The following is a 15,739-nucleotide window of genomic DNA, read 5'->3' as shown; positions in this document are numbered from 1 at the left end:
ATGCATGGAATGTTGTAAAACCTGCAAAATATAAATGTTCCTTTTCTACACACATTTAAAATTGTTAGGTAAAAGCAGACATCAGCCTTTATTCTAATTCTCTAACATTTACACATAACACTGCATTAAAAGTCTCAAACACATCACTCAAATTCATGAAATTTTGAGGTGAAGATTACTCAAAAGTTAGATTTGAAATCAGAACCAAAATCAGGAGGTTTTTTTGGACTCTTCTGTCTGATTAAGGGGAACAATGGGCTGGCTAGAGTTTGTGGAGCACATTTGCTGTGAAAAGTTATGTGCTTGAGTCCACTCTTCCTCTTGTGGCCCAAATCTACAGCATATGAAAAGAGAAAGTCAGTCAGATGGATCTCTTCACATTCTCCATCACCAGTGTATGTAAAGCAGTTATACGAAAAAAAGGAAATATTTATTAGAGGTTACTGACCGAGTCAGTTGACAACGGAAAAATTTTCAAGGGAAGGCATCAAATAAACCCAATTGCCTGTGCGTTATTTAAGTGCAGCTTTTCCTATTGCTGTCTAGAGTGTCTGGTAGAATATTTAGAAGAGTAGATCCTATAGAGTTGGTCCTACCCTTTCCCCTTACCCATCCTCACTTGCTCTCCTTTATGATACAGAGACAGTTGGAGATCTCTGCAGTAGGAAAAGAAGGATATGGTTTGTTACACTGCATATCAGATGTAGGAATTCTGTAGTCATTTCAACATAATAGTGCAAACAAAACCAGTAAACCAAGTCTTCTGCACTCTTCAGCAACAACACTGTACAACCACTTCCACTTCTGCATTTCAGGAAAAAGCAAATAAAATTCTGTTTAAAACTTCAGTATTTCCCTTACGTGTTATCAGAAAGGTAACTAAAGTTATGTTGATTTTTATCCTGATAGTTTACATGTACAAAACCAAACAAATGAGTACATAATAGATGAAGAGCATGAACATGTGTTTAGGTGTATGGCACCCCAGATATATCTTTGGGTCAAGCCAAGTGATCGCTAGCAGTAAGTAGTTTCATGAACTCTGACAGAGTTCTAAGATTGATTATAGCCCAAGTATTTTGATCAAAATGTGAAATGAGGGGGGAATTGGAAAGCAATTTCCTTCATTAAAATAAATTAATTGGACAAGACAGATGGGAAAGAGAGTTCCTCATGTTAAAGGGTTACTAATCAAGCTCGGGTCCTGATCGCCCTGAAAGTGGAGCAAAGGCCTCAGGACATGTATACTTTTAAGTCTGGCAGGTAACCAGATGGTTATAAGCCTTCTGCATATTTATAATTAAACACATCTCACCAGAGTGCAAAGAAACATGCTGTTCTCCATTTGCATATGTGGCTATTTTAAGTCATATTTTAAAATATCTTGGCTATTTAAATTTCCAGAACAAATTAAATACAAATTTATTCAAAATCCTGTATAAGGAAGAACTAAAGCAAGTGCCTTGATCTTGATACAGCATATTACAAAAACAGAACTACGCCTTGATATCCAGACAGGCGAGTTTATTTTGGCATCAGAACTCTCTACAGGACAATAAAGGTATGAGATCAAGGAAATTAGGAATGTATATTTAAAACAGCAAACAAAGCGGAGGAGATCCTGTACCACTAATACCATATCACTCGTATGACACAGAAAGCATTATATTTAATACTTCTTATAATGTTAGAAGTTAATAAACCTTTTACAAATAATTTTATTATTTTCTTTCTATGGCTGGGTAGATTCAGCTAACAAGAAGGGATGTGACTTGTTCAAGGTCACCAGTAAGTCAATTTCAAATCAGAGAACTGAAAACAAAGCACCAGACCTCCTTCTCAGAGCACCATAGCTTCATTATCCCCAAAATGTATGGACTACTAGTATATAACATATCTTACAGTTTAGGCATTTGGCAGGATTGTTAAGAAACTACTTGAATTTTAGAGGAGGCAGATCAAACTCACATTCACACTCCATAACACAAACACATACAATAAAAGGGTGGCATTCAGATATTGTTTTTCCTTTTGTATATACTGCTTGTAAGCATGAATCATGCTATCTGATGATCTGGATAAGTGATTTAAACTGTTAAGACTGCCTACATTTTGATCCTTTGATAACAGGTCTCTGAATTATTAGGCAGAATTGCTACATTCTTGCAAGTTTGCTTCTTTTAAATCAGCACTATCAAGGGTAACATTCTCAGCACTTGCTGTTTGCTGTTCATTTTTCTTCAGGTCTACACCCATGCAGAATTTTGAAAAGGGCAACCTGTGGGAAAGTTGTTATTTTCTCTCCTCCAGTCCCAGATATGCTAGGAAATTATTAAGTTTGATCATTTCCTTACTCATTAACTTAGCATTATATTTACTGAAAGGCAAATCCTTTGGATGCAGTTCAAAAAAAAAGGGCGGGGGGAGAAAAAAAAAAAAAAAAAAAAAAAAAAAAAGCTAATGAACTCAGCCGTTAAATTCCTCTTCCTCCCCACAATAGATGTTATTTTCCTTCTCACACTTCCTGACACCTATCCACTTCTTGTGGCACACCTACCTGCTCTATTACTCTGAGCCATCAACGTGTGCTGTTGGCGTAGGGCTAAACACAGTAATCACACAGCAGCCCACTGGCAGCAGCCTCTGTTAAGTGGATTGCCTTCCCACAGGGCTGTTTCATGACAGGGGAAGGTGGGGGAGATGGGAAAGCAGGCATGCTGAAAGGCAAAATTTGCCTGGCAATATTGGGATCAGGTCATGTGAAAGACCATCCATGGCAAAAGGGAAACTGGTGAGTGCTCGGAGTGGCCTCGGGAGCCAGCGCCCCACACTAAGCCCAGGGTGCTGCAGGCTTTCTCCTGCCGCTACTGCTTCTGCCCTGAATGGGACCTCTGTAGGGCAATGCTTTTCTGTGCAAATGACTCAGCATGGAGGCACTGACCTCTTCATTATGTTGCCACCTGATGCTCTGGCAACAAACCGACTGTTTTTACGGTAACTTTTAATTTTAATTTTACAATTAAACTGTATAGCAGAGACAGGGAAACAGCGTGCCTGTTCCAGGGATTCAGGCACCAGGGGCTTTCTGATCCTTGAATTTTGACTTCCCTTGATATACTTCTACCTGCATGTAAGTTATATGTTATGTATTTTTATCTGTTTCAGTTCAGTTTGGTCTTTGACCTCCAAATATCCCAAAATATCCAAAGAACACCTAATTCTGTGTGAGTACAGAAACTGGGAAGTCAGATGAAACAATTCCCACTACGGTAGTAAATGCAAGGCTGCACATGCAATACAAAGCACATGAGCAGCACCTCTATTTAGCAGGCTGATTTGGCACACGCTCCACTTTAAGCGTGAGGGTAGACAGCATAAAGTTACTGGAACTGCTAATAGGACCCGTCATGCATGAAAAGCTGCGGAAACCCAATGGAAACAATTGCTGCTGCCAAGCCAGAGGAGCAACACAGCACTTTACCTTTGAGCGTTACCCAGTACTGCTTCCACTTTCGCCGTGTGACCAGCTCCAGCTTCTTCTCTTTCTGCAGGGTTACCAGTGGTTTGAAGAACAGCCACCCTGCCTTGCGCACCACTCCTTGCTCCTTCTCATACAACAAATCCAGCTGCTCCAACGAGCTGAGGGACTCGCTGCTGGAGTCCTCTGTTTCCGAGGAAGTCTCAGTGTTCTCCAGGTTTGTCCTGCTCATCTCCAGCTCCCGCATGAAGTTTTCATAAATGTTCTGCCTCAGGGCATCGCTGCTGACCGCATTGGTAGACTCGCTTCTCTGGGACAGGACGTGGCTGGAGCCGGGTGACCACAGCAAAGCAGAGAGCTGTGATGGTGCCAGCGTGTCTGTGCTAAAGTTGTCCATTCTGCTGTCAAAGTATTCACTCCCATCTTTACATTTTGGCTCCTGTGCATAAAAGGAAATTGCCAGCAATCAGTCACCAGAACTCAAAGTAAAGACACACCTCGTTTGGCATTTAAATTTGTTGCGTGTTTAGCCACAGTCAATTCCTTCCTCAAAGGCTACCTTTTCACAATGACATCACAGCCTTTATTTACCTCGGCAGCCACTGCCACCACCTCTGCTCACTCAGCAAACCCCCATTAAAGCCTCACCACTAAGTCAACCAGCCTTGGCAACTCAGACCAGGTTGCATGGCAGCAAGAAGCCTCCAAATTCAGTGGTAACTACTGGGGCTGCTGCTTTCTGAAACCTGATGGGCTCCAGGCAACAGCAGACCTGCCGTCAAGGCTTTCCTTGTTTCTCCACATGAAACTGCCACTTACATGCCTGCCAAGCGGGAACAATGCCATGTCAAGTTGCTTTATTATTACAGGGCTTTCGATACTTTGCTGACACTGTTCATGCAAGGCAGCTACCTTTACCTTCAGCACAGCTTGGCTGATTTTACCTCTGCTTTCTCTCTGTTATACAAACTCTGCACAACCAACACAAAAAAGGTCAAAAGTTGAAAATATTTTAAGCCTGTTAGCATTGACCAACTGACAAAAATCTAATCTAACAGAAGATGCAATTAAAAAAAAAAAAAAAAAAAAAAAAGACAGACAGGCTTGCTGACTGGCAGGAATCCAGTTTCCAGACTGCAGAGGTGTATGTTTTCTGACTTGCTGGAAACCCCACAAGAGCTTGACTGTCTCATCAGGCACCCATGGGCCTTTCCCCTAATTGCATTGTGCAATTTCATCCCTGCATCGAGAGGGCCGGCCAACTTAATTTGAAATACCCAGGCCTGGTGATACGTTGTGCATGACTTCAGCTGTACCTTGTGATATGACTGCTAATATATGCCCAGATCCTGCTGCCGCTTGTCGAAATGAGACCGAGTTGGCAGCTTGGGTCTTGCCTGGCTAAGGCCTTGCCCAGCAACGAGCTGTCCGCTCCCACCTCTCCCAGGCTCCAGAGATGGCCGAGGGGTTCATACCTGGAGTAAACCCCCTGGTGAGAGCCATACCGTACATCACAAGAGGCCACTTGTTGTCTTTCCTACTTGTGTGTTACTGATGCTATTTAAAAGCAAATGAGATCTAAGAGCATATAGCACAAAAAGTCCAGTGCCTTTTGCTGTAGAGAAAATTTAGGATTGTTGCTTGGAATGTATGAGGGAAGAGAAAACAAGAGATGACTACAAAGAATCAAAACAGCAAAGCTATTAACCTTCAGTAAAAATAGAGCTATTATACTTTCAGGCTGTCTCTATAGTAGCATTTATTTGCTCACAGATTTCTGCACACAGATAAAGTAAATAAACCTTGGTCTCCTGTGAGTTGCTCTCACCAGCAGCTTTGAAAGCAACTACTTTTTTATTTCTTTGCTTCCTACTCAATGCTCCTCCGAACTGCAGAGCAAAAGCAGTGCCGTGTTTTGATGGTGTAATGGCCTTCAGCACACAGCCAGGAGCCACAGCGAGCTCACGTGCAGGTGCAAGTGTCACAGGGCAAGCCACTTCTCAAGCAGCAGGACACTGCCGGTGGTGGCCTCCCAAATACCATGCTCAGTTGAAAACTATCACCCGTTATGGTACAGTTAGTTTCTCGTTATGGTGCAGTCTGGCTTCTCTGATCACCCTGCCTGGCCACAAGGATGGAATTGTTACAGTAAGGCAGCACCTCTCACAAACTTTGTGGTGTAGTTTTCATCAACGCTCTTGGAGAGTAGCTCGCTGAACATCAGCAGTTTTGCTTTTTAGACAATGATGCCAAATGTGCCTACAGGAAAAAAACTAAAATTCAATGAATGGGAATGCATTTTCTAATATATACAGCTTGAAAAGATACAGACTTCCAGTCAGTGGGGCCTGTGAGAACAGATGAATAAATCTAAGGCATCAATGACAGTAAACAATTTTCCACAGGCAAGCTGAGAGACTGTTTGAAGAAAGGGGGAATCACATATGTAATGTGTTTATGCCCACAAAACGACTGTACAAGATGGATCACACAACTGCACTGGCCATGTGCAGTTCTGTGGGAAACGGGAAGCTTTCTCCACCCTCTTTTTAATTACTGTCACTGAACATGTGTGCCAAAATTCTGTATTTTAATTGTTTGACTATTCTCCAGAAACTGACAGAGTACTCCAGAAAGCATTAGCATACAGTTTATGGAACATATTCTATTTCTTTCAATCCCAAATCACTAATAAGAAAAGCAAAGAAAGAAGCAGATATAAGAAGGTGACCTCTGTGAAGGGCCATTACTGGAACAGCACACAGGATATAACCTGCCCACCAGCACATCCTATGTTTTCTCAAAAAGGATCTAAAATGAATGAAACTTTGGGATTATACACACTTCACCATGACAACATCACTCATATTAGTTTTAAAAGAGCAGCACTGGCACAGTCACAGTCACAGTCACGCAGTCTCTGCTGATCCTCAGGGAGGCTGACACTGTAGCAGTATCTGGTCACTGCTGAAACATCCTGACCGAAACTGCTGTTGGGGGCGTTCACCCTGCCGGGTGAGTTTCTGCTCATTTTCAGTCTGTTGTATCTAGCAATGATAGAAAACTACCAGTGTATCTGCTCAGCTGTGTTCAAGCAGATCTCTCAATGTCTGAGATATATCCTGGAATAATTGTAGATAATGCAAAAGATAAAGCGGCTAACTAAGACACCAATTAGACAAAGTGACGCATTTAATAATTAGTTGTAAGGAACAGGGCAGGAAATAATGCAGGCTGTTAAATTCATTAGGACCCAAGCTGAAAGTGGGAACTAATACCTGTTTTCAAACCAAATAAAGAAGTTACCTCAATTCAGTTTTCTTTTAAATTCTCTTTATACCACCAAATTTCAGTGCTCTGTATTATAAAAGCCTTTACATTTCAGAAACAATTCTTATAAAGAGGCTACTTACTTAATTCAAGAACCTATCTGCACAGTTGTTTCTGGTGGCAGGATTTTAATTTTGCACAGAATAAACCTGTTCTCTCCATGTTATATAGACAGACACACGCACAGTTGCATATGGAGCTTACATGACCATCTTTAGCAGGGATGGTTGTGCAACAAGTCTGCCTAAGCTCTGTCCACATATCCATCCCACATGCCCCACTCACACCTTGATGCTGACATATACTGTGATAGAGCATCTCCTCAGTGCTGTTTCAGCCAAGATTAAATCTGTGAGGATGGGTCCTGCAGTAGACCACCAGTGACACAGAAAGGGAAGGCATTAGGATACCCTCCTGCAAAGAAAGCTGGGTGATGGCACAGAACAACTGCAAGCTTTTGGCGTGAGACCACTGTAAGAAAGGCAAACTCAGTTCCAGGATATATCAGATCAAGTCAAGCATAAGGATGCTTCCAGCTCACCAGACAGGGCACAGCCTAGGGCTCGTCCTGAATATCCCATATCCAAATCTAGTTATGAATGATTCAAAACAGGTGCAGGGAAAATGTGCCAGAATTAAAAGGAAACAGACTTCCTATCTTAAGACAGAGAACCATAGAGAGTCTGTATGACCCAGCAAAGGTGGTCCATAAGATACAATTTATCCCTTTAAATAAATGATAACACATTAAATAATAAGGAAGGATTACTAATGGACAACACCAGCATCAGAATGGAGTGGCCAGGAATATATTTAGTCTGCAAATTAGATGACGAATTCCAAGTATAAGAGGGTTTGGAAATGCTTTTCAAGCTGGGAGACAAATGTACCAGATTTTAAGCTGTAATTTGTTCACAGATATGAAGGAGATTATAGTCCGCTGCCTTTCCGATGGCAGGGGACTGACCTCAACACCCCAGACTGGCCTTGAGCCCCTGTGAAGCAAGAGGCTTGGCCAGCTGGAGAGCCCATCCACCTAGTGCTTAGGCCTGCTGATAGGGAAGTATTCCAGCTTTCACCTACACTCAGCCTAAGTGACTCAGCCAGTTATTAGTAATATAACGAGGAAGGGACACAGTGTTCAGAGCAAAGCACAGGGGCTGCAGTTTCCATGAAGAACTATTGACTGGGACTAACCAGCTGCGAGCAGAACCATGCATGGTACTTCTACACTTTTATGCCAAAGGAGCTGGTGAGTGTGTAATTGTCACCACACTACACCACAGCAGTCCCTAGAAAAGATCACAGGTTAATCACAGCATGTGATGCAGAAAGGAACTGACCAAACCTCATGGTGAAGGCAAAATCATAAATAATCTGCTGCCTGCTTTGTCTTACCTGTGGATACTTGTTTGATTAAAATCAGTGCCTATTTACTACACCTTTTTCTAAGAAATCATCATTTCTGGAGCTACGGCTGATTCCCTTCTATAAGAATCAAATTCCATTTTGATGCAATCTCACCAGCAGAATTTCCTCGCTGTGCCTGAAGTCAGCTCAGTGCGTAGTGAATTCAAGGCAGCTATGAATCCTGCACCACAAATACCATTCTGAAAATGTCATAGCTAAGTAATACATGGGAAAGGTCTGGGATGCAGAAATCATATGTAAAGCCTGGCTATAAAATCCAGAATAGCTACGGATGTCGAAATCAGTGAAGAATCCTGGCAGAAAGCGCTGAGGCCCACTTTATTGATTCCGGTTTTTCTGCCTTCTCTTTCACAGCTGAGTAAGAAGGTGAAAAGACAACATCTGATAAAATACATGAGCATCAACTCACAAAGAAGTGATTCAAATACATGGCTTTTATTTTCATCTTCCCGGTTCTGTAGCCCTTACCTAGGATTTATGCTGGCAAACCATATAGTGACCTCATTTATAAGCCACTGGAGTTTTACACTGCAGTGACAGATGCCTCAAAGCAGGCACAATACCTGTCCAAATTTCCAATATGGGAGATGGCGTTTGCTTTACATGCCACAGAAGGATTGTTATATAATCTACTGCTTAGCTGCTGTCTAAATTGCAGAAGTTGGTGTTCCTCTTAATCTCTGCTTGCCTCTGAAGTAGCCAGCACCCTAATGTTGCTGAAAGGAAGCAGATCCTTCCTTTAGAGTAGCACACTGACTCTTTCTATATGAGAAACACTAGGGAAGATTTTAAAAAAAAAAAAAAAAAAAAAAAAAAAAAGGAAAGAAAATGTAGACTCTGTCCTCCAGCTCAACTTGTGAACTCACACATAGAAGTCCAGGCATAGCCTGGCATTTAATGAGCTGACTTGGGGGCCTACAACTAGAGATGAGAATTTCATTCTTGACCACAGGCATCCTAAATTCCTATTAATGGGATTAGCCTTAAATTCTTCTAAAGAAACATCCTTTCCCTCCCTCTTGCACTCCTCCTATCTCCTCCATACCACCAACTCCTGGCGAGCCAGATGGCAACTCAAGCTCCTCCATCTGGTGAGCTAAGCTCACACACAGGAAGGAGGAGGGCACCCCATGTAATACCTTCATGGGAGGTAGAGGCAGACCCAGCAAGTCTGGCCAGCGGTCTACAATTGCTTGCCTTGCTAGGGGTGGACCAACAGTGAAACCAAAGCCAGTGGTGAATCACACAATACAAATAGAGTATTTGCAAAGATATTTATAACATGCTATGTCTTGAATTTATTTCTACTGCTCCTTTCATGGTCTTTAAATAATATATGCTGATTTATAGTATGTCTATATTATATTTTTCATATCTGAAACAAAGAGGGCTTAAAAACTCCAAGTCACTTCATAAATAATCTAATAATTTCAAAAGCTAATTCACTGAGACATTAAGCTCAAATTAACTAAGACAATGCCCAAATACAAAGAGAGAATTTGCATACAAAAATGTACATCTTTTTGTTCTTGTTGCTGATACTTCACACAATTTCTGGGTTGGAATATTTCACAGAATTCCACAAACTAACAAAGGAAATTATAGTTAACTATTCTGGTAGAAAGGAAACATAATGCAATCATTACATTTATAGGAGGAATCTACAAACCAACTTCAAGACACTTAGTCTTGGGTTTATTTGTTCATACCTGCAACTTCCTTTTCTTCCTTGAGAGACTTCCAGTCCAGTCACTGATGCGTCGCATACGGCTTTTTAACGTATCCTTCTTGGATGCCTCCTCAGTGAGAGGCTTGGACTTTCTGCATGGGAGCGTGTAGGAGGAGTAATGCGCGGGACTTCCCTGCTCTACCCTGGAGGGAACATCAATGTCTGAGGCAAACGAGACACGATTGCTTAGACTGCCATGAGTGTCAATATACTCATCAGACAGCCTGATCCCAGGTGAAGGAGTGCTTTCCAAATTTGTATCCTTACAGAGATCTCGAAGTGAGGAAAGAGATGAACTTTGATTGAAGGTCTTCTTGTTGTCACTTGCTGGGAAACTGGCATGAATGCTTGTGTCCGGAGTGCTCCTGGTCAAATATGGACCATCCAACTCATTGATATCCCCGGCATTTCCCCAGAGAGAGTCGTACCATGAAGACTCAGAGCTTAGCGAACTTCCTTTGCTAGATCGAAGCCTTGAATCAGTAGGTGACAGACGATGACTTGAAGAACAGTCTGCACTGGAGTTCCTCCTGACATCAAGCAGGTTATTTGACTTAGACTCCAAGGTAGGCGAATACCTCAGCAGCTGGACCGGTCCACTGGACTCCTCAGTCGGTACTTTGTTGTTGCTACTGTTGTGGAATTCAACCCTCAAGCAACCGTCCAGCTTCCCCAGTGTTTTAATGAGAACTTTTGGACTCCTCCTGTCCTCTGATGGGGAGGTTGATGCAAGGCTCTCGTTCTTTCCATAGCAATTTAAAATGTGCCCATTGCATTCTCGGGATGCAGCATGATTACTTCCGGCTTGAAGGCCAATATAGTGGAAACCGTTATCAGGCAGAAACACTGCATTATTTCCTTGGCAGTAGTCCCCTGAGGGATTTGTCCTGTGCTTGGCATGGACACTGCCTTTAGAGACCTTCACTGCAGTGTCACTGAGTCTGGCTGAATAAGGCTGACTGCTCTTGAAGTGCGAAAGGCAACTTCTGGCAAGAGACCTCGACTTGTAGTTTGAGCCACTGTTGGTATGTCCCCATCCATGCAAGGAGCAAGACTTCTCATCTTTAGCATGAATGCTCCGAATTTTTAGAGAGCAAGGCTTCTGCTTGGCACCAGCTGTGGCAGCAGCATGATTTTTTGATCCCTGAAGACTGTATTGGCTTTCTGAATTCCCCATTTTCCACTAAATTAAGAAGAGTTTCATTAGAATCTTTGAACAGAAGACAAAGTGAAAAGTAGCAGACCATTATTATTCTCTACACAGGAAAGTGCATTTTTTAAAAATGATATGAAACAATTGTTTGAAAAAAAGACCATTAAATAGCCATTTACAACATCAAATTCATAATTGAATTTATTTTAGGGGCAGGCTAGGAAAGCCTATTCTCTGTATGGTTCATTACCCCTCTGTTATAAATCTGGAATCTAACTCCATTGAAATCATGTCAACACCTTTCTCCACCCACACCCTTGGCAACATCCTTTTCTTATAACTTACAAAACCTCTGGCTCCCAAGAACAATGGCATAATGAAAGGGAGACAGCAAGATAATCATTACTTAGATGTAAAGTGAACTGTACTTTCAGAGAAATCCCTTTTGCCAGGAGACAAGCAAACTGCAGTTTCAGCTTGACTGGCTTCTGTGCAACCAAGTGTTGCCTCAATAAACTTTTCAGCAAACCCCAGCTTTGTGTTTAAATGGAGTCAATCCAGGAGAAGGAAAAGAAAAAAAAAAAAAAAGACTTCGTTAGTGAAAAGCCTCATCTTCCATTACAGTACAGAACTGCATTATGTTCTTTCAGCATGGGACAGTTTGGTAGTTCACTTACTAAAACACTCTTCAGCTTTTTACTGGATTCGCAGGGAATGACACACAGTGGAGTAGTCAAATCGCCAGAATGAGTTAAGTAAGATTTTGGACCTTCAAAAAGTGTACTCAAAAGTAAAAATGATCCTTCTGTTCTTTTTGTTACTTGGAATGAATCTCTACTCTTTGTAATTTACAAAAACAACATCAAAGCACATTTTCAATCAGCACTATGCCTCTTTGTCAGATCTCAGGCTGTCACTTTTAGGAGGATTTACTGTAGTTTCATCAAAATTTTGCCAAAATAAGCCTTTGTGATGACAGAATCTTATTTTCTAGAGTTTATATATATTTTAACATCCTAATTTCCAGCCCTTACCACTTTTAGCTAAAAAGAACTGTATTAAACAAGGAACATACCTGCAGGAACTCTCTTAAATGTGGATATGGTTATCAGTTAGCATGCTTCACATCGTCTTCGTGGCCAGCCACTACACTTGTCAAAAAAACAAGGTGGTGGTGTACACAGGCTCTCTAGAAAACACCAAAAAGACAAAAAATGGCTCTTAATCAAAGAAAACAAACTTTACTCAAGCTATAAGCAAAATGAATACAAAAAAAAAAAAAAAAAAAAAAAGCAGACAGGAGCAGAAACAGAATGGAGAATAACATTAATACTTGAACAATTGACACTGAATTAATACAATTAAGTCACTGGGTAAATGTTTGATTTTCTAAGTCTATCCTTTTCCCCTCTCACTGATGTATTACCGTGAACTCTGAGCACCCTCCATTTGGTTTTTGGAACACCAATTACAGATCACTGGACTGTGCAGTGATCCACAGTTCAGACCAAATTGATCAGGGCATATTCTACAAGATCTGTTTATCTTTCCCTGTTCTACCTAAATTCCAGCTACAACCCCTACGGTGAAAGGCCACTGCACAACACACTCCACCAAGCACCCAAGCAAGCCCTCTCCTTAGGTTTGTTTGATTTTAAGCTAATCTGCCAGGCAAACACCAAGCACTGCACATACCAACAGGTAGCAAGATCCAGGTTCTTCCTGGCCATCCAAACATATCAACTCTTCACTCAGCACACAGATACCATAACTCAAAAAGGATGGACAAAAGCCAAATTTCACAGAAGACAGCAGCTGTGCAGGGACTAAAATGTTTAATACAAGCTGTACAAGAGCTCAGGCTCAGTGTTGGAACATATATTTTAATTAGAAACCATTCTGAAAAAATACATTACCCGACAAAATATTATTTGCTGCATAAATTCAGTGGATATTGTTCATAATTTTTAGTTGAATAACTATCTAATTTAAACAGAGTTTTGCCCTTTTTGACTTGTTTTGTGGCATTTTTGTGGCATATTTGTGGCTCTTCATAAGAACCTTGCAGATATTTAAAAGAATTCACTAGTAACCTAGGTATTTTGTTACCTTACAGGTAACCAAAAGTAAAGGTTAGCAATGAAAATTAAAAATAGTCTCAACAGCAAGTTTAGAAAAATGTCAGGAAATAAATAACTTAGAAGAGATATATCCTTTTGGCTCATGTTAAAGATGCTACAGACCTACAAACACAAAACCATGGCTACTATCACAAAGATATTTGGCAAAAGAGGCCACAAATTTCAGTTTACTCTTGAAAACAAAGCGAAAGAAAGAATATGTTTAACTTGTTTACTCTCTAACAATTTGGAAGGTTGCTAGTTAGGACACCCGTACCTTGCAGGTTGGGTGTTCCTATGCTGCTAAGTGCACCCATTGTTGTAAACAGTGTTAATGACATCAAATGTAACAAGCATCGAACAACAGAGACTTGAGATTGAAGGTAAACACAGGACAATACACAAGCTTCATGAAGTCCCAAACTTTTGAACAAATTGCGACCCCCACCCAGGAAAACTGCCTTCCTCAGTCAAGGAGGCGCCAACCACAAACAAGCACAAGTCTGCATTCACAATTCAAAAACTACAAAAACTACATTCAACAAGGGGGCTTTGAGGGGCTTATATCTATTCATAAGGGAACACTGAACCCAATTTGTCTAAAGAAACAGGCAAAAAGACCATCTGGTCTCCATAGCAATTGTGCAGTGGTTAGGTAATCCTTTTAACAGAGTGGGTAGCGAGCAAGCTGCTGTCATGAACCTCAGAAGATAGACAGTCAATTCTTCGAGCCTCGAGCTGCTGCTACAGCATCCATTGTACTCGTCTGATCCAATACACAGATCACATAATGGGTGAATGAATAAATTTATCTCAGGGTACAATGTCTACAAAACAGTGTCTCAGTCTGTGCAGGAATCAGTTAGCACTACAACAGAACAGTCAATAAATCCCATAGACATGGCTGCAAGGGATTTTTCTCAGCATCCCAGCCATCCAGAAAGCTATGGTAGGCTAAACATTCACGCACACTGTAATAACCAACCGCGGCATCTGCGGAGTCGCACAAAGACCATCACCCTGAAAATCAGCTGGGTTGCCTTTCTCTTGCCTCACACTTGTGTGGAGCGATTTTCTTTCTGCTAATTACAATAAGGGGCACCGGGCGAGCAGGCTTGCTCTCAAAGGCAGCGTGACACCAGGTCACGGAGGTGGTCAAGGCAAAACTTTGGCTGCACTGTTTCCAAACACTTGCACGTTTTACGCTGTTTTAATTCTGGAAGTTTTAGAAATTACAGTGCAGGGGACTGAGTTCAGCTTCCCTTCTATCTCTCAAAGCAACCTCCTACCCCAGAAGACAGAGTACTTTTCTCTGTTTGTTTGCAGAGGTAGAGGGATAAATACTTCTTGTGAGCAACACCAAGGTCTATGAATATTTGCTGCATTTATAATCAGTATATTTAGAAGCAGCTCACAGCGCCTGAAGATGACTATTAAAAGTTTATTTGCTTTCAATTATAACCACATTCCCTAAAAAAGAAGTTTTTAATCTTCACCCTGGTTCCCCTTGACACATTAAAAAACACAGCTATGCAAACATGCTAATCCGGGAACCCCACCACCACCACCACACCCAATAATTAACGCAAATCATAACCCCAGAGCTAAAAACGTATTTCCCCACCTTTACAGTCCTGCACATAAAGCCCTCCTAGATGTTTTTGGCTCAGAAAAACAAACACAGAAGCTCAGGAGCCTGCCACCTATATTCCCTCATTAATAACACAGCAGCCAGACTGCCTTATAAATGCTAGAGGGGAAAACATCTTCCTTAGGATCGAGATGTGTGCACATGTAGGGCAGCTCCCTGCCACTGGATGGGTGCTCACCTCCCCAGCCTTCGTCTCTCAAAATAAAGGTTTACAAAGCTTGACTCACTAACTACATTACAAGCTAAACTGAACCATATCAGTAACATTCCAGTATTAGGTTTGCTTATGGGATAACTAGGATTTTTTTACATTATGAATTGGTGGCAAGTTTGAGTCAAAGGTGACGGGGCTCCTGCGCTGTTCTGGGCTGCTACACCAGCAGTGTACACCAAACGCAGTTTCGCTGCTGCCAGCCATCTGCTTCCAGTACTGTCATACTCACCACACTAAGACTTTCTAAAACTACAGGTTAGAAAACCACAAACTCCAGACTGACGGGAGGTGAGCACAAAGACGTAAGTAGACTGAATGCTCTGCAACCACAGTGAGTATCAGACAGTGGCCATACACCAATGTGCAGAAAGACAAGAAATTGTGGTAGATCTCCCTAGGGAGGTTCTGATTTCTGGAGTGGCAAAGTCACCACCCAGGGTGTTGTAAGAAATCAATTATGTAAGCTTTAGCAATGGTAAGCTTTAACCTGGAGAAAGAAGTTATGTTCTAGAGACATGAAGCCATGCACCAAAGCTATAGCTGCTGTATTTTGACACCTTTTTTCTCTGGATGGCTGGTGACAGTGAACCATCACCCATAGATGTGATCTACATCAGAAGATGTGGTCTGGAT

General features: G+C 41.6%; 1 protein-coding gene across 2 annotated transcripts in view; it reads right to left on the bottom strand.

Moving 5' to 3' along the window:
• Positions 1-12,312, bottom strand: part of TIAM2 (TIAM Rac1 associated GEF 2) — an 89,821-nt gene extending 77,509 nt beyond the window's left edge. For both annotated transcript variants that reach the window (XM_084515836.1, XM_084515837.1), the window contains exons 1-3: positions 12,197-12,312; positions 9,949-11,151; positions 3,482-3,917 (exon numbers count right to left, since the gene is read on the bottom strand). In XM_084515836.1, coding sequence (XP_084371962.1) covers positions 3,482-3,917; positions 9,949-11,145 — 1,633 coding nt within the window. In that variant the 5' untranslated portion in view covers positions 11,146-11,151; positions 12,197-12,312. The remainder of the gene's footprint in view (positions 1-3,481; positions 3,918-9,948; positions 11,152-12,196) is intronic.
• Between the last annotated feature and the right edge of the window lie 3,427 nt (positions 12,313-15,739).

This window comes from Aythya ferina (assembly GCF_964211825.1).
Source record: "Aythya ferina genome assembly, chromosome: 3".
NCBI classification, from domain to species: domain Eukaryota; kingdom Metazoa; phylum Chordata; class Aves; order Anseriformes; family Anatidae; genus Aythya; species Aythya ferina.
Note: the sequence above shows the minus strand (reverse complement) of the source record. Positions and strands in the feature narration are given on the sequence as shown.